This window comes from Schistocerca nitens, chromosome 12 (genome assembly GCF_023898315.1).
Source record: "Schistocerca nitens isolate TAMUIC-IGC-003100 chromosome 12, iqSchNite1.1, whole genome shotgun sequence".
NCBI classification, from domain to species: domain Eukaryota; kingdom Metazoa; phylum Arthropoda; class Insecta; order Orthoptera; family Acrididae; genus Schistocerca; species Schistocerca nitens.
This window is the reverse complement of record NC_064625.1, coordinates 110,775,352-110,799,676: the sequence shown is the minus strand read 5'-3', so window position 1 is coordinate 110,799,676 and position 24,325 is coordinate 110,775,352. Positions and strand designations below refer to the sequence as shown.

Below are 24,325 nucleotides of genomic sequence, written 5' to 3'. Positions count from 1 at the left end.
CTGAGTGGCAAGTGGTATACTCCTAAGCTGTGGGATCACCAATACCAGAATTGGATGTGAAGGTATAGGAAATCTGTTTTTGAACTGTGCAGGTGTGGTAATTATGAACAGTGAAGGCTGAGGTGAGAATGGTGGTGTATTTCTGTAAAGAATCTGCACCTGAACAAATACGTTTGCCTCAAATACCGAGGCTATACGGGAGGGAATGTTTGATGTGGAAAGGATGACAACTGTCAGAATGTAAGTACTGTTGTTTGGTAATAGGTTTAATGTGGATCGAAGTGTGTAGCTGGCCTTTGGAAGGACGGAATCAGCATCAAGGAAAGTTGCATGGGATTCAGAATAAGACCACATGAAATTTAATTGGGAAAATGGATTTAGAGATTCCAGGAATTTTAACAGGTCAGCATCATCATGAGTCCATGTGACCGAGATATTGTCAGTGTATCTAAACCAAAACAGGGGCTTGAAGGCATATGGATCCCAGGAAAGCCCCCTCCAAGCGACCCCTGAAAAGGTTTGCATAGAAAGGAGGCATCCTGATTCTCACAGCCATACTCCAGATATTTTTGTATGCCTGCGTCTCAAAGGTGACGTAGTTCTTGGTAAGTATAAAGTTGATTAAGGTGAGTAGGAAGGATGTCATAGGTTGAGAATCAGATAGGCGCTGACTGAAGAAATGTTCAGCAGCAGACAGACTGTGCATGTTGCTGAACATTTTGTCAGTCAGTCAGCCCACCTTAACCAAGTTTATACTTACCGACAATTACTTCACCTTTGGGGGCAGACATACAAACAGATCTGGGGTATGGCCATGGTAACCGGGGTGGCTGCTTTCTATGTTAACCTTTTCTTTGGTCACTTGGAGGTGACTATCTTGGGATCCATAAACCTTAACCCTCTGGTTTGGTTTAGATGTATTGATGGCATCTTTACCGTATGGACTCATGGTGAGGCTGACCCATAAAAATTCCTGGAAACTCTAAATTCATTCTCCCAGTTAAATTTCACATGGTCCTATTCTGAATCCCATCCCATTTTCCTTGATGTTGATCTCAGCATCAGCAAAGGCTAGCTGCACACTTTTGTCCACATCAAATATAATAACAAACAACAGTACTTACATTTTGAAAGTTGTCATCCTTTCCACGTCAAACGTTCCCTCCCATACAGCCTCGGTATTTGAGGCAAACATATTTGTTCAGCCACAGACTATTTACAGCAATACATCACCATTCTCACATCAGACTTAACTGCACCAGTCTAGTTCAATAGGAGGTTTCCTCGCCCATCACATCCGATCCTGGTGCTGCTTATCCTTTGAGAAACAATTTAGGAGTACACCACTTGTCACTCAGTATTACCCTGGTCTTGAATGTATTAATCAGTTACTTCGACAGGGCCATGACTTTTCTAAAATCATGCCTTGAAATGAGGTCCATTCCGTCTGAAATTTTGCCTACGACACCTAGAATAGCATTTGTCATTCTCCCAAATTCCGCAATATCCTTGTTACGTTCTATGCCCCTTGTGCAGCCATCTGCCTACACTATAGCTCCTACCCCTGACTAATCCTGCTGCAAGACTTGCCCTCTACACCCTCCTACCTGTAGCAGCACTGTAACTGGCAAAACATATACTACCAAAGGGAGAGACACATGTGAAACGACACATGTCATATAGCAGCTGTTATGTAAACACTGTTTGCCCTGTTGCATTCATATGACTATCTAAAAGTTATCCGTTAGTATGAAAGGGCAGAGGCAAAGGGTGTATGCTGGCAACACACAATATCCTGTTGCAGGGCATGCACTACAACATGACAGTCATGACCTTAGTGACTGTTTCACCACACGTGTAATCTGAATTCTTCCCCCAGACACCAGGTTCTCAGACCTTTGCACATGGGAACTGGTACTATAACATTTCCTCTGTTCTCACCACCACTTGGCCTTAATTTATGTGAATTTCTTTGATCTCAGCATTTCTTCACAGCAACCACTCCTTTCTTCACTCCATCTTAGTTTTCTACATCTTTCATTTTCTGACCTGTCTATTTTTTGTCATCCCCGTCCCACCTCTATCAAATACAATGCACTTAGCTTTTTGTTGTTATTAACTCACGCATGATGTTTCAGCAGGAATCTCTCTCTTACATATTACCCTATGTTCCACCTTTAACACTCGGGTTTTGAAATTTCACCTGGTGCTGTCCCCAACAATCAGTCTTTCCTTTTCATCCCATCCTAAGTTTCCCCTGACACAAGGTTATGGGCGAATTTTCTGAACTCTACCTCTTTTCTAAAACCTCATCAGTCCTTTTCCTTTACCCCTCTTCCTTCCCCTTCAACCCTTCTGCCAAAAGGAGACAACACTGGCTCCAGAAGCTTTCAAACTGTAATACCTCTTATATGTGTGTTCTGCTGCTGCTGCTGCTGCTTGATGAGTAGATTTTTTATATATCCAATTACATTAAAGCTGTTATTGAATGGTTTCCTACAAATGGTTTCTCTTTCAATTTAGAAAAAGCACACCACATCCAGTTCTGCACAGATAGAGGTACTATGCCAATGATAAGTGTAACATGTGGTGAGGAAATAATAACTATTGTGAAACATTGCAAATTTTTAGATGATGTTGTTGACAAGAATTTAGTAGCATTTTTTGCATATTTTTGTTCAATAATGTCATATGGAATAATGTTCTGGGGTAACTCATCTTTAAAAAAGGGAATTTTCATTATTCAAAAATGTGCTGTAAGAATGATACATGGCACTCATCCACAGTCATTCTGTAGGCTTCTGTTTAAGGAGTTGAGCATTCTGACTGCTGTTTTACAGTACATTTATTCCATCGTGATGTTAGTTGTAAATAACCCACTACAGTTCAAAGGGTACAGTGATATACATAATTACAATACCAGAAAAAAAGACACTCATTGAGGTAGCCTTTTGCGTAAAAAGTGATGCACAGTGCTGCCACCAAAATTTTTGTTCACTTTCTCAGTAGTAAGAAATTTCTGATAGACAGGGAAGTTAAATTTGAAAACAAAGTGAAAAACTTTGTCTTTGACAACTGCTATTCTGTAAAGTAGCTTGTATTTGCATAACATATTAAAGATGGAAGATGTGAATTACTAGTTCACATCTGTGTTATCTGTGTTCCCCCCCCCCCCCCTCTTCTCTCTCTCTCTCTCTCTCTCTCTCTCTCTCTCTCTCTCTCTCTCTCTCTCTCACACACACACACACACACACACACACACACACAGTCTGCATTGTCCTGACTGACTACACTGTACTGTGTTTAGTTGTGTAAGTAAAGAGAGAGGTGGCCAAAGGGGAGGGGGGGGACTGTGAAGTGAGGGAAGGGTTATTCATGGCTAAGATGAAAAGCAGCAAGGGAATGAGGTAGGAATGTGGCATCAGTGATGAGCTTACCATGCCACAGGCAGGGAGAATTGTGTTTGGCAGAGTTGAAGTGGGTGTGGAGAGAGAGAGAGAGAGAGAGAGAGAGAGAGAGAGAGAGAGAGAGAGAGAGAGAGAGAGAGTTTGCAGAGTGGAGATTGTAGTTTAGCAAGGATGAGGAGGAGAGGGCACGATGAAAGGAAGGGGCGCAAGTATGAGTTAGAGCTATTGGAGATTGAGACCAGGAGAAATGCAGGATTTAGGGATGCGTTTAAGGAATAGTTTCACATATATAAATCAGAGAAACTGGTGTTGTGGGGAAGACCGAGATGGCATGAAATGTAAAGTGGTTGGTGAAGTCAGGCATGTTATAATGTTTTGCCACTAGGCGGTCAAATCTGCACTCAGCCACATTTTGATGATGACCAATCATTGGAAAGGACAGTGCTCCTACACTTATGAAAGGATTTACAAAATTTCCAGAAGGTTTGGTGTATGACATTACTGCTTTCACAGGTGGCTTGTATATGACTGTGTAGGATGTGTTTGTGGTGTGACTGGAATAGGAAGTGGTGAGTGGGTGCATAGAACAGGTCTTGCACTCAAGAATTCCAGAGATATGGCCTTCTGAGGCAAGGGATTGGGAGTGTGTTGTTAAAACAGACGACGATATTTTGTGGACTGAGTGGACAGTTGAATACCACTCTGAGGGAGATGAAAAATATTTGGGGTAAAGTGTTTCCCATTTATAGTTGTAGCCTCAAGTAGGTAGAGAAGGATATGGATATGTTGTTAGTCGTGGTGGGGGGGGGGGGGGGGGGGGGGGAGAAGCTGCTTTGCAGCTGGATCATGGGCATGTTTGAAAGATAAGGGGAATGCCATGAGTAATATGTTTTGTATACCATGTTTGGGGCCTTAGTCAAATGTTCAGCATACAGGGTCAGGGATTTCTTGTTACTGTAGATGTTTATTTATTTATTCCATGTGATCTGTTGGTACACAGTGTGTTGCAGATATTGGAAAATATGAGTTAACATTGTTAACATATATTAACATATAGTATCCTAATGTATTATATTGCAAAGATTGGTTAAGTTTACTTAGCTTCAGTTGCTCAATTGCACCATCTATCACTGGCCAGTTTGTGTGGGAGAGATATTTTAGCGTAGCAGGAATGACGTCTATCAGAACTGAGGTGCCGTTAATGGTTGGTTGGCTCAGTAAAGGCAGAGATTTTTATAGAACCCCCGAATAAACAGAGGCCAGTGCCACAGTAGGTGGTGTGGTGGGTTGAAGAGGACTATTTTAAGCACATAGGACAGAAGGTATTGAAGCTGAGGAAGAATTAAGGAGATGCCGGTATGGCCATCCATGACTTTCATTTGCAGTGATGAGATATTTCTTACCCAGTATGTTGAAGTTCTTACAAAGGCCTTCACAGATGGGCATAACCTCCCAAATCTAGTCTGCAGACAGGACTCTGCATCATTTCCACCCCATTCTCGTCATCCTTTAGTCACTCTAACAAACCAGCTACAAAGGAGCACCCTATTCATTATCTAATTTTATCCCAGACTGAAACAATTTAATCACATCCTTTGCCAGGGCTTCCACCACTTATCACTGTGCCCAGAAATGAGGAACATTCTACCCACAATCCTTCCCACACCTTCCATCAACAAAATCTACAAAATATGCTTATCCATCCTTATGCCACACTTATGCCCAAATCCTTGCCACATGGGTTTTATCCCTGAAGATGCGAGAAAGCAGTTGTATCATATAGTAGCTCTGTTACACAGCTTTTCAAGACATGACCACCAACCATCTGTCCATCCAAATAAACAGCAACCAGCAAACTGTGGCCAAATGCAGAGTTAACCATTCAATGGCAGAACATGCTTTTGAACTAAACACATTAGAATTCTTTCTCTGGTCCAGAACCCGTGTCACATGGCTCCCCCCTTCCTACTCCCCACCTCCTAATACCAGCATCTCACACTTACATAGATGAAAAAAGTCCTTAAAACACGTCCTTGAATGCTACAGTCCCCCATCTGCCCATATTTAATCTCCAATAGCCCTGACCAACACACAACTAGAATTTTGTCCTCATGCTGCTCAATTCACTAAGTTAACACTCTATTCTCGGACCAGTCCAAGCCGAAGGGGAGCTGTCGATTGATGATGAAGTCGCACTGTTGGTTGATAATATTTGAGCAAATCATCACAGCATGACTGCTTTAAAAAGTTGCAAAGCAAATTGCATTTACACATCTTTTGTTATTTTGCAGGGTGTACCAACTCAATGAAAAAATTACTTCAGCAATAAATGTGCAATCACTATTCCAGGCCAAAAAGTTTTCATCTTTCCTTCTGAAGGCACATGATAATCAGTGCTGTGGAAGATGACAACACAAAGCTAATGTTGTGAGAAGTAAGACTGCTTGCAAGATGATGAAGTTGCATATAGCTCGAAAAAGTAACATCAGGTGTAGGTCCTCATACTATCTCAACAGCTACCACATTTTGAACTAAAATGGAAATAATAATGTCTTTCTGTATTAACAGTAGAATAGTCATTCCTTGTTTATGATTCTATCCTGAAATATTCATTATTGTAATATATAGGACCATCCCAAATAACTACTTGTCCATAAAAGGAAGGTATCTAGCAAACGTTGCTCAGCTACTGGGGGCATTAACCAGCACAATAGCCTTTATTGTATCTTTGCTCATTATACAAAGGTAATCCCAAAAGTAAGGTCTCTTAATTTTTTTGTAAGTACAGAACTCTGTTTGTGTGGCAGTTGGTCATACTGTTGTGAAGAGTGCTTCATGCGCTGTGTGTAAACATGCGCACGCCGCACTGAGGCACTCAGTCTTGGCTTGGCAGCCGTTCAGAATGGAGCTCCCATTAGATGTTACTGCCAAGTGTGAATTGCACTCAGTTATTTGGTTTTTGAATGCAAAGGGCACTGTGCCGATTGAAATCCATCGCCAGTTAATGGAAGTGTATGGTGAGTCATGCATGGATGTCAAAAATGTTCATAAGTGATGTAGACAGTTTGCAGCTGGTTGGACCGAAATTCACGATGAACAAAGGGGCGGGAGACCATCAGTTTCTGAGGAGACAGTGTTGAAGGTTGAGCAAAGCGTGCATGAAGATCGGCGGATCACCCCGGATGATCTCTGCATGTTGGTTCCTGAGGTTTCCCGAAGCACCGCTCACAGAATTTTAACTGAAACATTGAACTACCAGAAGGTGTGCATAAGATGGGTGCCACGCATGCTGAGTGAGGACCACATGTGGCAATGAGTTGATGCTTCCTGTGCATTTCTTCACCGCCTTGCAGCCGAACTGGACAACTTTCTGGACTCAGTTGTCATGGGTGATGAAATCTGGGCATACCACTTTAGACCTGAGACCAAGCAACAATTATGGCAGTGGCAGCATCCTTCTTTGCCAAAGCTGTGGAAATTCAAACAAACACAGTCTGCTGGTAAAGTCATGACAGCCATTTTTTGGGATCTGAAAGGGGTATTGTTGGTCAACTTTATGCCCACTCGGGCCACAATTAATGCTGACAGGTACTGTAGACTCTGAAAAAACTCAAGCGGGCAATTCAGAACTGGAGAAGAGGAATATTGAGCAAGGGCGTACACATTCTCCATGACAATGCTCGCCCACACATCGCTCAGCAAACTGTTGTTATACTGCAACAGTTTCAGTGGAACATAATCACCCACCCCCTATAGTCCTGACTTGGTGCCCAGTGACTATCACCTGTTCCCTAGGTTAAAAGAACATTTTGCCGGAAAGCAATTCAGCTCCAATGACAAGGTGAAAGAAGAGGTTCATAACTTTCTGAACAGTGTGGTGGAGAGCTGGTATGACATGGGCATACAAAAACTGCCACAGTGTCTACAAAAGTGCATCAAGAGAAGTGGTGATTATATTGAATAATAGCTAAATGTTCAAGTTGTAAACTGATGTAAACCATTGTAGAAATAAACCGATCTATGTACTTATAAAAAAAAAAAAATAGGAGACATTACTTTTGGTATTACTCTTGTAAAAACGTGAACAGAAGTACATCATTTTTAAATAGCCCCCTATTTTTTTGTATGGTGATCCACTACCTGTTCTCAAGACCTGTTCAGATATGTATTAGATGTCTACATAAACACATCACCTCAATAAGAAACAGAAACAGGAATCTTTAATACCATTTTGTAGTATTGTAATCCTTACTGGGCACTGAAAGGGGTAGCACATCCAAAGGTACTCACATGGGGGCATGGATCAGTTCAGAGCTAGACATACACACAAGGCATTATGTGCTTGACATCCATTTTGTTGGTACCACATAAGCATTCTGATCTCTGTGCCACTTCATCCAGAGGATGATGATGAATTTGTATGAGAAAGTAAGGCCTGCCATTTAGGTTACCATTTATTAAATGAGGGCCATTAATTATAGATTAGATTAGAGATTAGATTAGATTAGATTAATACTAGTTCCATGGATCATGAGTACGATATTTCGTAATGATGTGGAACGAAACAAATTTTCCAATACATGACATAATTAAGTTAATTTAACAACATACTTAAGTTATTATAACAACTTTTTTATTTTTTGTGTTTATTTTATTTAATTTTTTATTTTTTTATTTTTTTAATATTTTTTTTCTTTTTTTTTTTTTCTTAATTTATATCTAAAAATTCCCCTATGGAGTAGAAGGAGTTGTCATTCAGAAACTCTTTTAATTTCTTCTTAAATACTTGTTGGTTATCTGTCAGACTTTTGATACTATTTGGTAAGTGATCAAAGACTTTAGTGGCAGTATAATTCACCCCTTTCTGTGCCAAAGTTAGATTTAATCTTGAATAGTGAAGATCATCCTTTCTCCTAGTATTGTAGTTATGCACACTGCTATTACTTTTGAATTGGGTTTGTTTGTTAATAACAAATTTCATAAGAGCGCTGGCAGGTCGATAGACACACAAACAAACACAAACACACACACAAAATTCAAGCTTTCACAACAAACTGTTGCCTCATCAGGAAAGAGGGGAAGGAGAGGGAAAGACGAAAGGATGTGGGTTTTAAGGGAGAGGGTAAGGAGTCATTCCAATCCCGGGAGCGGAAAGACTTACCTTAGGGGGAAAAAAGGACAGGTATACACTCGGACACACACACATCCATCCACACATATACAGACACAAGCAGACATATTTAAAGACAAAGAGTTTGGGCAGAGATGTCAGTCGAGGCGGAAGTGAAGAGGCAAAGATGATGCTGAATGACAGGTGAGGTATGAGTGGCGGCAACTTGAAATTAGCGGAGATTGAGGCCTGGTGGGTAACGGAAAGAGAGGATATATTGAAGAGCAAGTTCCCATCTCTGGAGTTCGGATGGGTTGGTGTTGGTGGGAAGTATCCAGATAACCCGGACGGTGTAACACTGTGCCAAGATGTGCTGGCCGTGCACCAAGGCATGTTTAGCCACAGGGTGATCCTCATTACCAACAAACACTGTCTGCCTGTGTCCATTCATGCGAATAGACAGTTTGTTGCTGGTCATTCCCACATAGAATGCATCACAGTGTAGGCAGGTCAGTTGGTAAATCACGTGGGTGCTTTCACATGTGGCTCTGCCTTTGATCGTGTACACCTTCCGGGTTACAGGACTGGAGTAGGTGGTGGTGGGAGGGTGCATGGGACAGGTTTTACACCGGGGACGGTTACAAGGATAGGAGCCAGAGGGTAGGGAAGGTGGTTTGGGGATTTCATAGGGATGAACTAACAGGTTACGAAGGTTAGGTGGACGGCGGAAAGACACTCTTTGTGGAGTGGGTAGGATTTCATGAAGGATGGATCTCATTTCAGGGCAGGATTTGAGGAAGTCGTATCCCTGCTGGAGAGCCACATTCAGAGTCCGGTCCAGTCCCGGAAAGTATCCTGTCACAAGTGGGGCACTTTTGTGGTTCTTCTGTGGGGGATTCTGGGTTTGAGGGGATGAGGAAGTGGCTCTGGTTATTTGCTTCTGTACCAGGTCGGGAGGGTAGTTGCGAGATGCGAAAGCTGTTGGCAGGTTGTTGGTGTAATGGTTCAGGGATTCCGGACTGGAGCAGATTCGTTTGCCACCAAGACCTAGGCTGTAGGGAAGGGACCGTTTGATGTGGAATGGGTGGCAGCTGTCATAATGCAGGTACTGTTGCTTGTTGGTGGGTTTGATGTGGACGGACGTGTGAAGCTGGCCATTGGACAGGTGGAGGTCAACGTCAAGGAAAGTGGCATGGGATTTGGAGTAGGACCAGGTGAATCTGATGGAACCAAAGGAGTTGAGGTTGGAGAGGAAATTCTGGAGTTCTTCTTCACTGTGAGTCCAGATCATGAACATGTCATCAATAAATCTGTACCAAACTTTGGGTTGGCAGACCTGGGTAACCAAGAAGGCTTCCTCTAAGCGACCCATGAATAGGTTGGCATACGAGGGGGCCATCCTGGTACCCATGGCTGTTCCCTTTAATTGTTGGTATGTCTGGCCTTCAAAAGTGAAGAAGTTGTGGCTCAGTATGAAGCTGGCTAAGGTGATGAGGAAAGAGGTTTTAGGTAGGGTGGCAGGTGATCGGCGTGAAAGGAAGTGCTCCATCGCAGCGAGGCCCTGGACGTGCGGAATATTTGTGTATAAGGAAGTGGCATCAATGGTTACAAGGATGGTTTCCAGGGGTAACAGATTGGGTAAGGATTCCAGGCATTCGAGAAAGTTGTTGGTGTCTTTGATGAAGGATGGGAGACTGCATGTAATGGGTTGAAGGTGTTGATCTACGTAGGCAGAGATCCGTTCTATGGGGGCTTGGTAACCAGCTACAATGGGGCGGCCGGGATGATTGGGTTTGTGGATTTTAGGAAGAAGGTAGAAGGTAGGGGTGCGGGGTGTCGGTGGGGTCAGGAGGTTGATGGAGTCAGGTGAAAGGTTTTGCAGGGGGCCTAAGGTTCTGAGGATTCCTTGAAGCTCCGCCTGGACATCGGGAATGGGGTTACCTTGGCAAACTTTGTATGTGGTGTTGTCTGAAAGCTGACGCAGTCCCTCAGCCACATACTCCCGACGATCAAGTACCACGGTCGTGGAACCCTTGTTCGCTGGAAGAATAACGATGGATCGGTCAGCCTTCAGATCACGGATAGCCTGGGCTTCAGCAGTGGTGATGTTGGGAGTAGGATTAAGGTTTTTTAAGAAGGATTGAGATGCAAGGCTGGAAGTCAGAAATTCCTGGAAGGTTTGGAGAGGGTGATTTTGAGGAAGAGGAGGTGGGTCCCGCTGCGACGGAGGACGGAACTGTTCCAAGAGGGGTTCAATTTGGATGGTGCCTTGGAGAGTTGGATCATTAGGAGTAGGATTAGGATCATTTTTCTTCGTGGCAAAGTGATATTTCCAGCAGAGAGTACGAGTGTAGGACAGTAAATCTTTGACGAGGGCTGTTTGGTTGAATCTGGGAGTGGGGCTGAAGGTGAGGCCTTTGGATAGGACAGAGGTTTCGGATTGGGAGAGAGGTTTGGAGGAAAGGTTAACTACTGAATTAGGGTGTTGTGGTTCCAGATTGTGTTGATTGGAATTTTGAGGTTTTGGAGGGAGTGGAGCTGGAAGTGGGAGATTGAGTAGATGGGAGAGACTGGGTTGGTGTGCAATGAGAGGAGGTTGAGGTTTGCTGGAAAGGTTGTGAAGGGTGAGTGAGTTGCCTTTCTGGAGGTGGGAAACCAGGAGATTGGATAGTTTTTTGAGGTGGAGGGTGGCATGCTGTTCTAATTTACGGTTGGCCTGTAGGAGGATGCTCTGAACAGCCGGTGTGGATGTAGGAGAGGAAAGATTAAGGACTTTTATTAAGGATAGGAGTTGACGGGTGTGTTCATTGGCTGAGTTGATGTGTAGGTGAAGGATTAGGTGGGTGAGGGCAATGGATTGTTCAGTTTGGAACTGGTATAGGGACTGATGGAAAGAAGGGTTGCAGCCAGAGATGGGAACTTTAAGTGTGAGGCCTTTGGGGGTAATGCCAAATGTCAGACAAGCCTGAGAAAATAGAATATGGGAGCGTAATCTGGATAGGGCGAAGGCATGTTTGCGGAGGGAATGTAAATAAAACTTAATGGGGTCGTTGTGGGGGTGTTATGAGGGTGACATGGTATTAGAAGGTGGAAAGTGTAACATGAGGCTGAAATGAAAATGAAAATAAAAATATATGGGAAGAGATAAAGGTGGACTGGAAAGTAACTGGATATCTGGTGTGAAAAAAGGTGAGAAGGTGTTGGTTACAGCTGGGCTATGTTGGACTTGGGTTGGTAGACAGCGATGTGCACAAAGGTTAGGTGGTTGTGTTGCCGCCAAAACACGTTAAAGGATGGAGAAATTCGGGAAAATTTCGAAAAAACTGCGTGTAATATATTAAAAGGAGTGGTTTTGTGGTGGCAGATTATGAAAATGAGGCTAACAATTGTCTGATGAGGAAATAATGACGTTAAAACCTGTGGGAAGCGGATAAAAATTATCAGTGATGTGGGAAAAACGGAAATGGAAATAAAGCGAAAGTTATTAGAAGTAGCCGAAATTGTTGTTTAAAAGGTGAAAGGAACTGTTTGTGAACTAGAAATGGTGGATTTTATAGCGGCGGTAGTGTTGAAAGCGGTAAAAAAAAATTTTTTTGGTTATGGTTTGGAAGTGGGCCTGCCAACCCAAAGTTTGGTACAGATTTATTGATGACATCTTCATGATCTGGACTCACAGTGAAGAAGAACTTCAGAATTTCCTCTCCAACCTCAACTCCTTTAGTTCCATCAGATTCACCTGGTCCTACTCCCAATCCCATGCCACTTTCCTTGACGTTGACCTCCACCTGTCCAATGGCCAGCTTCACACGTCCGTCCACATCAAACCCACCAACAAGCAACAGTACCTACTTTGTGACAGCTGCCACCCATTCCACATCAAACGGTCCCTTCCCTACAGCCTAGGTCTTCGTGGCAAATGAATCTGCTCCAGTCAGGAATCCCTGAACCGTTACACCAACAACCTGACAACAGCTTTCGCATCTCGCAACTACCCTCCCGACCTGGTACAGAAGCAAATAACCAGAGCCACTTCCTCATCCCCTCGAACGCAGAATACCCCACAGAAGAACCACAAAAGTGCCCCACTTGTGACAGGATACTTTCCGGGACTGGACCAGACTCTGAATGTGGCTCTCCAGCAGGGATACGACTTCCTCAAATCCTGCCCTGAAATGAGATCCATCCTTCATGAAATCCTATCCACTCCACCAAGAGTGTCTTTCCGCCATCCACCTAACCTTCGTAACCTGTTAGTTCATCCCTATGAAATCCCGAAACCACCTTCCCTACCCTCTCGCTCCTATCCTTGTAACCGCCCCCGGTGTAAAACCTGTCCCATGCACCCTCCCACCACCACCTACTCCAGTCCTGTAACCCGGAAGGTGTACACGATCAAAGGCAGAGCCACATGTGAAAGCACCCACGTGATTTACCAACTGACCTGCCTACACTGTGATGCATTCTATGTGGGAATGACCAGCAACAAACTGTCTATTCGCATGAATGGACACAGGCAGACAGTGTTTGTTGGTAATGAGGATCACCCTGTGGCTAAACATGTCTTGGTGCACGGCCAGCACATTTTGGCACAGTGTTACACCGTCCGGGTTATCTGAATACTTCCCACCAACACCAACCCATCCGAACTCCGGAGATGGGAACTTGCTCTTCAATATATCCTCTCTTCCCGTTACCCACCAGGCCTCAATCTCCGCTAATTTCAAGTTGCCGCCACTCATACCTCACCTGTCATTCAACATCATCTTTGCCTCTTCACTTCCGCCTCGACTGACATCTCTGCCCAAACTCTTTGTCTTTAAATATGTCTGCTTGGTCTGTATATGTGTGGATGGATGTGTGTGTGTGCGAGTGTATACCTGTCCTTTTTCCCCCCTAAGGTAAGTCTTTCCGCTCCCGGGATTGGAATGACTCCTTACCCTCTCCCTTAAAACCCACATCCTTTCGTCTTTCCCTCTCCTTCCCCTCTTTCCTGATGAGGCAACAGTTTGTTGCGAAAGCTTGAATTTTGTGTGTGTGTTTGTGTTTGTTTGTGTGTCTATCGACCTGCCAGCGCTTTCATTTGGTAAGTCACATCATCTTTGTTTTTAGATATATTTTTCCCACGTGGAATGTTTCCGTCTATTATATAAATTTCATAAGAGAGTGTATATACTGAGAAGCTACTGTGAATATCCCTAGATCCTTAAATAAATGTCTGCAGGATGATCTTGGGTGGACTCCAGCTATTATTCTGATTACACGCTTTTGTGCAATAAATACTTTATTCCTCAGTGATGAATTACCCCAAAATATGATGCCATATGAAAGCAATGAGTGAAAATAGGCATAGTAAGCTAATTTACTAAGATGTTTATCACCAAAATTTGCAATGACCCTTATTGCATAAGTAGCTGAACTCAAACGTTTCAGCAGATCATCAATGTGTTTCTTCCAATTTAATCGCTCATCAATGGACACACCTAAAAATTTGGAATATTCTACCTTAGCTATATGCTTCTGATTAAGGTCTATATTTATTAATGGCATCATACCATTCACTGTACGGAACTGTATGTACTGTGTCTTATCAAAATTCAGTGAGAGTCCGTTTACAAGGAACCACTTAGTAATTTTCTGAAAGACAGTATTGACAATTTCGTCAGTTAATTCTTGTTTGTCAGGTGTGATTACTATACTTGTGTCATCAGCAAAGAGAACTAACTTGGCCTCTTCATGAATATAGAATGGCAAGTCATTAATATATATTAAGAACAACAAAGGACCCAAGACTGACCCTTGTGGAACCCCATTCTTGATAGTTCCCCAGTTTGAGGAATGTGCTGATCTTTGCATATTATGAGAACTACTTATTTCAACTTTCTGCACTCTTCCAGTTAGGTACAAATTAAACATTTGTGCACTGTCCCACGCATGCCACAATACTTGAGCTTCTCTAGCAGAATTTCATGATTTACAAAATCAAAGGCCTTTGAGAGATCACAAAAAATCCCAATCGGTGGTGTTCGTTTATTCAGATCATTCAAAATTTGATTGGTGAAAGCATATATGGCATTTTCTGTTGAAAAACCTTTCTGGAAACCAAACTGACATTTTCTTAGTACTTCATTTTTACAGATATGTGAAGCTACTCTTGAATACATTACTTTCTCAAAAATTTTGGATAAAGCTGTTAGAAGGGAGATTGGATGGTAATTGTTGACATCAGATCTATCCCCCTTTTTATGCAAAGGTATAACAATAGCATATTTCAGTCTATCAGGGAAAATGCCCTGTTCCAGAGAGCTATTACACAGGTGGCTGAGAATCTTACTTATCTGTTGAGAACAAGCTTTTAGTATTTTGCTGGAAATTCCATCAATTCCATGTGAGTTTTTGCTTTTAAGCAAGTTTATTATTTTCCTATTTCAGAGGCAGAAGTGGGTGAGATTTCAATTGTATCAAATTGCGTAGGTATGGCCTCTTCCATTAACAGCCTAGCATCTTCTAATGAACACCTGGATCCTACTATATCCACAACATTTAGAAAATGATTATTAAAATTATTTTCAACTTCTGACTTTTTGTTCGTAAAGTTTTCATTCAATTTGATGGTAATACTGTCTTCCTGTGCTCTTGGTTGACCTGTTTCTCTTTTAATAATATTCCAAATTGTTTTAATTTTATTATCAGAGTTGCTGATTTCCGACATGATACACATACTTGTGGATTTTTTAGTAGTTTTTATAATGTTTGATAGTTTCTGGGTCACTACTCTTTCTTGCTGTCAGATACATTTCCGTTTTCTGGTTACAAGATATTTTTATACCCTTAGAAAGCCATGGTTTGTTACAAGGTTTCTTACGAGTATATTTAACTATTTTCTTGGGGAAGCAGTTTTCAAATGCATTTACAAAAAGGTCATGAAATAAATTATATTTTAAATTGGCATCAGGTTCACGGTACACCTCATCCCAGTCTAACTGCTGTAGGCTTTCCCTGAAATTTGCAATTGTTAAATCGTTGACTGAACGTACTACTTTGGAGGACTGTTTAGTATTGCTGAATGGAGCTATGTCATATATTGTAACTAGCTGTGCACCATGATCAGAAAGACCATTCTCAACGGGCTGAGCATTTATCTGGTTAAACTTATCTTGGTCTATAAAGAAGTTATCTATCAGTGAGCTGCTATCCTTTACCACCCGAATAGGAAAATAAATAACGGGTGTCAAATTGAAAGAACCGAGTAATACTTCAAGGTCATTTTTCCTATTACCCTCTTTCAGAGAATCTACATTGAAGTCCCCACAAATAATAATTTGCTTCCCCCTGTCTGACAGATAGCACAACAAGGAGTCCAAATTTTTCATAAATAGATGAAAATTTCCTGATGGGGACCTATATACAGTTACAATTATAAATGTGCCTTTATTTAATTTAAGCTCACAGGCACATGGTTCTACAAGTTTCTCTAGACAAAACTTTTTTGTTTCTATACTTTTTGCACAATGATAACTTTTGACATATATGGCAACTCCTCCTTTCTCCATATTTTCTCTCATTACATGTGCATAGAGCTTATATCCACTTACATTTACCTTATCCATATCAGTAACAATGTGATGCTCAGACAGGCATAGTATATCTATTTCATCCTCAGCTTCTAAATCTTCTAAACAAACCAGAAGCTCATCTATTTTATTCTTTAAACTCCCAATATTTTGATGAAATATACTTACATTATTTTTAATTATACTTTTATGAGAACCTTTCCTTATTCTAACATTTGCAGTACTCTCCTGTCTGAGTTTCTCATTGTGCTTAGGCCTAGTTCCTATACGAGTGGTCACATGGTGTTCAGAGAGGCAGATTATGTCAACTGGGTTGGGTGACTTTAATTCATCAATGCAATTACCTAGGACTGAGATACAACTTGGTGGAGATAAAATTTCTGGTGATTGGTGAAAATTTATAATTGACAGCTGTGATTGGTGATCCAATGTGCTAGAATTGTGCTGTTTAATTTCTTTCCTAAACTGAAGATTTGTTTCAGTCCTGACCTCTCGTAGAACTTGACATCTTTCTGTCTTACCTATCCTAAAAAAGGTGCTGCTCCAACACCTGTAACCACTGGTATTTTACCATTCATGGCAGTGCCTCACCCCCTTAAATTTTCTGCTATTACCCCAGCCAGTTTCCCCTTCCCTTTCCTGTTGAGATGTAGGCCGTGCCTGGTATAGTCCCACCTACTGAGAGAATCAAGAGGAACCACACCAATATGAGCCCCCGCACCCGACCCAAGCAGCCGTTCCAACTCCAAATTAACTCTCCCAACAGAAGAGTTCAAATGAGGCCGGTCATGGCGTCTCAGGACAGATACAAACTCAACATTGGTGTGTCTCGATGCCGACGCAATCTTTACCAGGTCACACTCTATACTGTACCCAGGATCTCTGTCGATGCTGTTCCCTGGCCCTCCCACAATAACCACGGTGTCTTCGCTGGTAAATCCTTTACAGAGTGAACCTAAATCCTCTGTTACCTGATCCAGACTAGCACTTGGTTTGAAAAAATTTGTGACCTGGTATTTTGGTCCTAATTCCTCCTGCAGAAGTTGGCCTACACCTCTGGCATGAGAACTGCCTAACAACAAAACTTTCTTCCTTTTCGATGACTTTCCTACATTCTTTTTCAATGTACTATTGAAAGTTTGTTGTGTCCTGTCTACACCTACCTCTGCTTGCGGCTCTTCAGTTTCTAACTGAAGCAACAGGTCAAACTTATTTTTCACATTCACCACAAAACTGTCAGACTTAGTTCTAGGCCTGTTCCTTCTGCTACCTGTTGCCACTTCCCACCTCTCTTTGCCCTTCTCCCTCCTTAACTTGTCCAGATCGTCCCTAGCCTGATCTAGCTCAGCCTGAAGGGCAGCAATTTTCCCCTCCTGTTCCACTATCTTCCTATCTCTGCTGCAAATCCTGCATAACCACTGATGAGCCTGATCCACTTCCCTGACACCCACGCCACTGCAGTCCCCCCAGTGAAAAAAACTACTGCATCCATCACACCAAACCCCAGAACTAACAATTCTACGGCAAGTATCCCACACCAGACATTAATTTTCCATTGATGCCATTTTTCAACCAGTATAAGGCATCGTGGGCTTTCACTGGACTAAAAATGCATGGTCTTTGTACTTGCTTGTCCTTTGTTTGAGAAGAAATATTCATTGATAAAAAGAACATCAGAGAAGTTCTGGTTGGCAAAGATTATTTGCTCAGTGCACTAACAGAACTGTACACTATTATTGAAATGATTTCCCTGAAATTCTTGTTGTAAGTGTACATCCTAGGGATAGAACTGGTGACATGTCAGAATGTGATGTACACTGGTTTAAGAATGCCAGTCTCCAGTTCAAGTTGTCATATGCTCACGTGTGGATTTGTTGGAAAAGAAGCAAGGACATTAGCTTCGATGGCGTTGTCTGTGTGAGCTGTGTGATGACTGTGTTGCTTCAGTTTGCAACTCCCTGTTTCCTGAAGAGTCACAACAAGAAGAGAAAGCATTCATTCAGAAGGTCAGTTCTCGTTAGGATATTGTGTGGTAAAGTTCTTCTTTCTGAGTAGCATTTCACCCTCCTTCAATAACAGGTTAAAAAAATTATGCAGGTGTTAATCAAGGACCACCTTCACAGTACACAACATGTCATTTAAAAGTACAGTAATGTACTACATCTACCAGTACTGTAAATGACACATTGTGATTATTGTTCTGCGGATTTATAAGTGGCAGTCAAATGAAAATGAGACAGATGGGAGAAAATCTAAGTAAACTGTTTATTATTCTAAAAGTAATCAACGTAACTTAATAAATGTAGTCCACTGTGAGACAAGACAGTCAGTGGCCTCATGTAAAAATGTTTGCTCTTTTCTGTGGAACTGTGATGATATAGAGGCATGCACCACTTCATCTGAAGCAAATTGAGGGCTGCTAATGCCTTTCTTCAGGGCTCCAAAAATATGGAAATTACATGGAGGGAGGTCAGAACTGTGTGGAGGATGTGTAAGAGCTTCCCAGCAAAAGTTTTGCTGCACCGTTGAAACAACTGTGGCAACATGTGGACAAAGATTATTCTGCAGCAGAATGATGCCATCCATCAACATTGCTGGACATTTGGACTTGATGTTGCATTTCTGTTTTTGCAACATGTCCAAATGAACACTCATTCTTTTGTAGGATGATGACAGCTCACATGTTGTCAAGGTTGTTTTGAGTTCACTGCAGAAGTTTCACATGAAACCCCTTACATGTGTTCCGTGTGGTCCTGATTTCACCCCATGTTATTTTCATATTTTCGGAGCCCTGAAGAAAGACCTGCATAGCCACCAATTTTCATTGAATGAAGAGATGCTTGTCCGGGTACAATCGTGATTCCACAGGCAACCGAAGGCATATTTCAATGTAGGCATTGACCATCTTGGGATAAATGTATTAACAGTTATGCCAATTTCTTTTGAAATAATAAACAGTTTCATTACTTCAGTCATCCAATCACCATGCCTCACTTTCCTTTGAGTCTCTCTTACATATTTTGTATAGATGAGTAGCAGTTTTGCCTAGTCTTTTCTGACACTGATAGTTCTTGCGAAAACCGTCAACTGAAGTTGGTTGACCAAATGTCTGTTGTACATTTTCCTTTAGTTTCATTTTTTTTTTCTGTCAGCTCCAGCAAGTGGATAAGTTATGCTACCTTGCGTTCCTGAAATCTGAGCTAGTACTGGGTGGTCAAAGCTAATTTTGCATTACATTTTTAATAACGTCATGCTTATGTGAATGGCACAGTATGATATATTTTTCAACAGATCCTTAGGAGAAGAAATGGATTACTGAATAAGAAAATATAGTGGCCTGTGTGAAAAAGCTGAACTACTGTTCATATCTTTGTAATAAACAAAAGTTACTAAAAATGACAATATTATGAAAAGGATGGATTGTTACTCGTTGAGTTGCAGACAGACACAACAAACAGACTGCTAAACAAGAAATATTTTGGTCAAAAGTCCATCTTCTGAAGTAGACAAAACACACACACACACACACACACACACACACACACACACACACACACACACACACATTCATGCAAACACAACTAACACTCATGACTATGGCCCGGCCAGACTGTGAGCAATTGTGAATGGTGGGAAAAGCAGTCTGGTTTGTGAAAGTAAGGAAAATTATGGGCGGGAAGTGAGAGGGATGGGGCATGGTACTTGTGGGTGCATACAGGGACATGATGGGGACAGGGTAGGGCAGCTAGCTGCATTCTGGAAGTTAGGTGTTAGATGGAGGGTGGTGGGGAGTGGGGTGTCCTGGCGGAACAGAAAGCTGTGTAGTGCGGGAGAGGTAACAGCGGAGGGGATAGGCATGTGAAGGATAGTAACTAGCAAAAATTTAGGCCAGGGGGGCTACAGGAATGTAGGATAAGTGCAGGGAGAGGTGCTACCTGTACAATTCAGAAGAGCTGTTGTTGGTAGGAAGGATCCAGATGGCATAGGCTGTGAAACAGTCATTACAATGAAGAAGGTTGCATTGGGCAGTGTGCTCAGCAACTGGGTGGTTCAACTATTTCTCAGCCACTGTTTGTCGGTGGCCATTTATGCGGACAGACAGTTTGTTGGTTGTAATGTCAAAGCAGAATGCAGCACAGTGATTACAGCTTAGCTCGTAGATCACATGACTGCTTTCACAGTAGCTCTGCATTTGACGGGTACTGATGCTTGAGAATGGACTGGAGTTAGTTGGTGGTGGGAGGATGTATGGGACATATCTTGCATGTAGGTCTATTACAGGGATATGAGCCGTGAGCAGGGGCAGAGTAGGGATGGACAAGGATATTGTGTAGGTTCAGGAGGAGTGGGAAGGATGTTGGGGAGGGCACTCCTCATTTCAGGACATGAGAGGTAGTCGAAACTCTGGTGGAGAAAGTGTTTCAGTTGCTACAGTACTGTGTGGTATTGAGTCACGTGAGGAATGCTCTCTGTGGATGGACAGTGGGGCGTTGGATGACTGGAGAGATAAGGCATGGTAGATCTGTTTCCGTACAAGGTTGGGAGGATAATTTTGGTCTGTGAAGGCCTCAGTGAGACCCTCTGTATATTTAGAGAGGGACTAGCAGAAGGGCAGTCATAGCTAAGCAACATTTGTTCGATACACTTTTTGTTTAGCTTCTGGAAAAAAAAGTTATTTGTGTCTGGGATGATTAGGATAAATGAGACTCCCTATATTATTACACAAAGTTACTAATTGTTGTGAAGTGAATGTTATGCTGCACATGTCGGTTGCAGAGGTACGTGCAGAGTGTGCTGAAGCCACTGACGCAGCAACTGAACACTCGGCCACGGCCCGGGGACTCCCTCCCGACGAAGCAGCTGCGTGTGCTTGCACTCTCGCGGCTCGTCCGGCTACAGACTCACAGTGACTGGGCGCATGAGTATTTTTCTCAGTGGATGGCAGCACCTAACAATTACTTGTCAGTATATTTTTTTCCTCATTGTTCGTTTTAGCCCTTCCTCCCTAACTTGCTAAATTTATAGTTTCGTTTATCTGTAAGATTATCTCTGCAGTTGAATGATGAACATTAATTTTTAGTTGAATATTCTATTATTCATGTATAACTTTTCAGCATCCTTGGTCATCTCTCTTGTTGGGTGGAGTATACAAATGTGGCCAAAAAGTAACAGGAATTTTTTAATTTCACAGGCTTTATGCATCCGATTTTCAGTATTTTTTTTATCTTGTTGGTACTTATATTCCCAATATGTGTTTGCATTTTCAGCTGCTTTGAATATTTAGTTCATTGCTGATAGTAGAAAATATTGTGTGTTTCTGAACGCTCGGCGAATTTTTACTCAAAATATGGATCACCGAATTTGCTTTAAATTTTGCCTGAAAAATGGATTAAAATGCAGCACCACATTCAAAATGTAGACTGTGGTTTTTGGCGAATCTGCTATGAGTAAGATAAGAGTTTACAAGTGGTATAAAAGTTTCAAAGAGGGTAAAGAAGACAGAAGACGATGACTGCCCCGAACGTGCCAGCAGATCAATTACTGATGACAGTGTGAGAGCAGTGAAGGAAATGGTTCTGAAAAGTTTCTGAATTATCATCACAGAGGTTGTTGCTGATGTCAACATATCCTTTGGTTCATGCCGAGCTTTTTTTGTATGATACGTGTAGCAGCAAAGTTGGCTACTAAATTGTTGAATTTTGATAAAACATGATGACTTATAAACATTGTTTGCTGATTAAAGTCAACAATGATCCAGAACTTCTAAAGAAGGTTATAATAGGTACTGAAACATGTGTATATGGGTCTGACAATGAAACCCAAGGCCCAATTTTCACAGTGGAAACTACCTGAAGAGTCAAGACTGAAAAACATTTGACAAGTTCAATTACTTGCAAAGTTTTTTTTCACTGTTTTCTTTGATTACAATGGGATAGTGTATCATGATTTCCTGTCTTATAGTTGTACAGTCAGTAAGGAATACTACCTAGAAGCTATGCACCATTCATTTGAAGCAATCTGAAGATAACAACCAGAATTATGGTAAAACTGCTGTGGAAACTGCTTCACAATAATGCTCCCACTCACACCTCAATGCTTGTATGTGATTTTTTGGCCAGTCATTGCCTCCTGTGCCTTTTTTCTATTCCCAATGTTGTAGAGAACCATGAAAGGATGTCATTTTGCCACCATTAATGAGATAGAAACAGAATCGCTGGAGGAGCTGAACACCCCAACAAAAAGTGAGTTCCAGAAGTGATTCCGAGATTGGAGAAAGTACTGGCCCTTGTGTATTGTACCTCAGGGGGATTACTTTGAAGGGCACAAAATTGATGTTGAGGAATAAATAGATTCTGTAAAAAAAAAAAAAGAGAAATTCCCATTACTTTTTGATAAGACCTCGTATACAAGCAGATATGAAAAATATATTTTTGAAGGAGTTTTAAAATTTGTTTTCACTATTGGCTCTGTTTTAACACTGCCCAACATAAAAAAGTGAAGCACCCACAATGGGAAGAGGAAATGGAATGAATCTTCATGGGTTGGAACAGTATGGGATATTATTTCAATGATTACAAAATAAAGTCGAATTTACAAAGAACTTGGCAGGATGAACCCACTTATCGGTGTGATACCAGAATGAATGTCACTGTGCAGCAGAGTTTGTGCAAATGTGAAACTTCCTGGTAGATTAAAACAGTTTGCTGGACCGAGACTCAAACTTGGGACCTTTGCCTTTCGTGGGCAAGTGGTCCACCGACTGAGCTACTCAAGCACTACTCACGACCTGTCCACACAGCTTACTTCCACCAGTACCTTGTCTCCTACCTTCCAAACTTCATAGAAGCTCTTCTGCAAAACTTGTAAGACTAGCACTTCTGGAAGAAGGGATGTAGTGGTGACACTGCTCAGCCACAGTGTGGAGGATGCTTCCAGTATGAAATTTTAACTCCGCAATATCCTTTCTTCCAGGAGTGCTAGCCTTAAAAGTTTTGCAGGAGAGCTTCTGTTAAGTTTGGAAGGTAGGAGACGAGGTACTGGCTGAAGTTAACGTGTAAGGACAGGTAGTGAGTCATACTCATGTAGCTCAGTCAGTAGAGCACTTGCCTGCAAAAGGCAAAGGTCTCGAGTTTGAGTCTCAATCGGGCACACAGTATTGGTATGGTGTTATACCCACTGTGGCCTGGTTGCATGCTCCGATTCAGTTGGGAAGGTTGTCATAAAGCTATTGTATCCTCTTCTGAGGCAGTCTGGCCAACATCAGCTGTGACTGGTCCTCAGTATACAGGTACTTGGACAGCGGTGACATCCTAGCTGATCCCAGACATGTTCAACAGGGACAGATCTGGGCAATGTGCAGTCCCCAGGAGTACCTCGATAATGCGCAGACATTTCATGGACACACATGCCATGTGGGGATGAGCACCGTCCTGTTGACAAATGGCACTATAATACTGTTGACAAGGGGTAAAGAGTGAGGATGCAGGATGCCCGTGCTGTACTGTTGTGCTATCAAAGGTCCCTCTGTCACTATCAGCTGGGGCCTCGAATCATACCCAATGGCTGCCCACACTACACACCAGGAGTAACACAGCTGTGCCTCTCTGAAACATTGGAAGACTGGGCTATCTCCGCAGGTCGCTGCCGTATTTGCCGACAGTGGTCATCTGGCATATTGCAAAACCACAATATGTCACAAAACACAATGCGATACAGTTTTCCAGCAATCTGTACATCTTGGTCACTGTACTTTTCCAAATGCAGCTGTTTGTGTTGTGTTACTAATATGAGGCTTGGAACTTAAATAGTGGTAACTATTTATTCACGGCCGATACAAAAGAGTTACATATTTGCACCTGTTACTCTCCTTGAAAGTAGTCACCAGTGTTATGTAGAACCCATTGCCAGCGATATGGAAGGTGTGGAATACCGTTAGTAAAGCCTGTTCTGTTGATGGTGCGAATGGAGTGGTCTAAAGTTATGGTGATCCTCATGTACAACTGTAATGGTGTTATCCTAACACATTATGTTCCTTCACGGCAGACCGTCAGTGCATAGTATTACTGTTCATTTTTGGAGCATCACCTGTGACCAGCTTTGCAAAAAAAGCAGCGACACTTTCTATGCAACCCACCCATCATTTTGCACCACAATGTGCGGGCATATACAGTACAAGCTGTGGCTGGTCTGTTCAGTCGATGGGACTGGGAAGTACTGTACCATCCACCGTACTCCCT

The 24,325-nt window shown here is 42.2% G+C and overlaps 1 protein-coding gene across 3 annotated transcripts in view; it reads left to right on the top strand.

The window, feature by feature from the left end:
• Positions 1-24,325, top strand: part of LOC126214858 (aminopeptidase Ey-like) — a 282,069-nt gene that overhangs the window by 195,320 nt on the left and 62,424 nt on the right. For all 3 annotated transcript variants that reach the window (XM_049941494.1, XM_049941493.1, XM_049941495.1), the window contains exon 16: positions 20,865-21,049. In XM_049941494.1, coding sequence (XP_049797451.1) covers positions 20,865-21,049 — 185 coding nt within the window. The remainder of the gene's footprint in view (positions 1-20,864; positions 21,050-24,325) is intronic.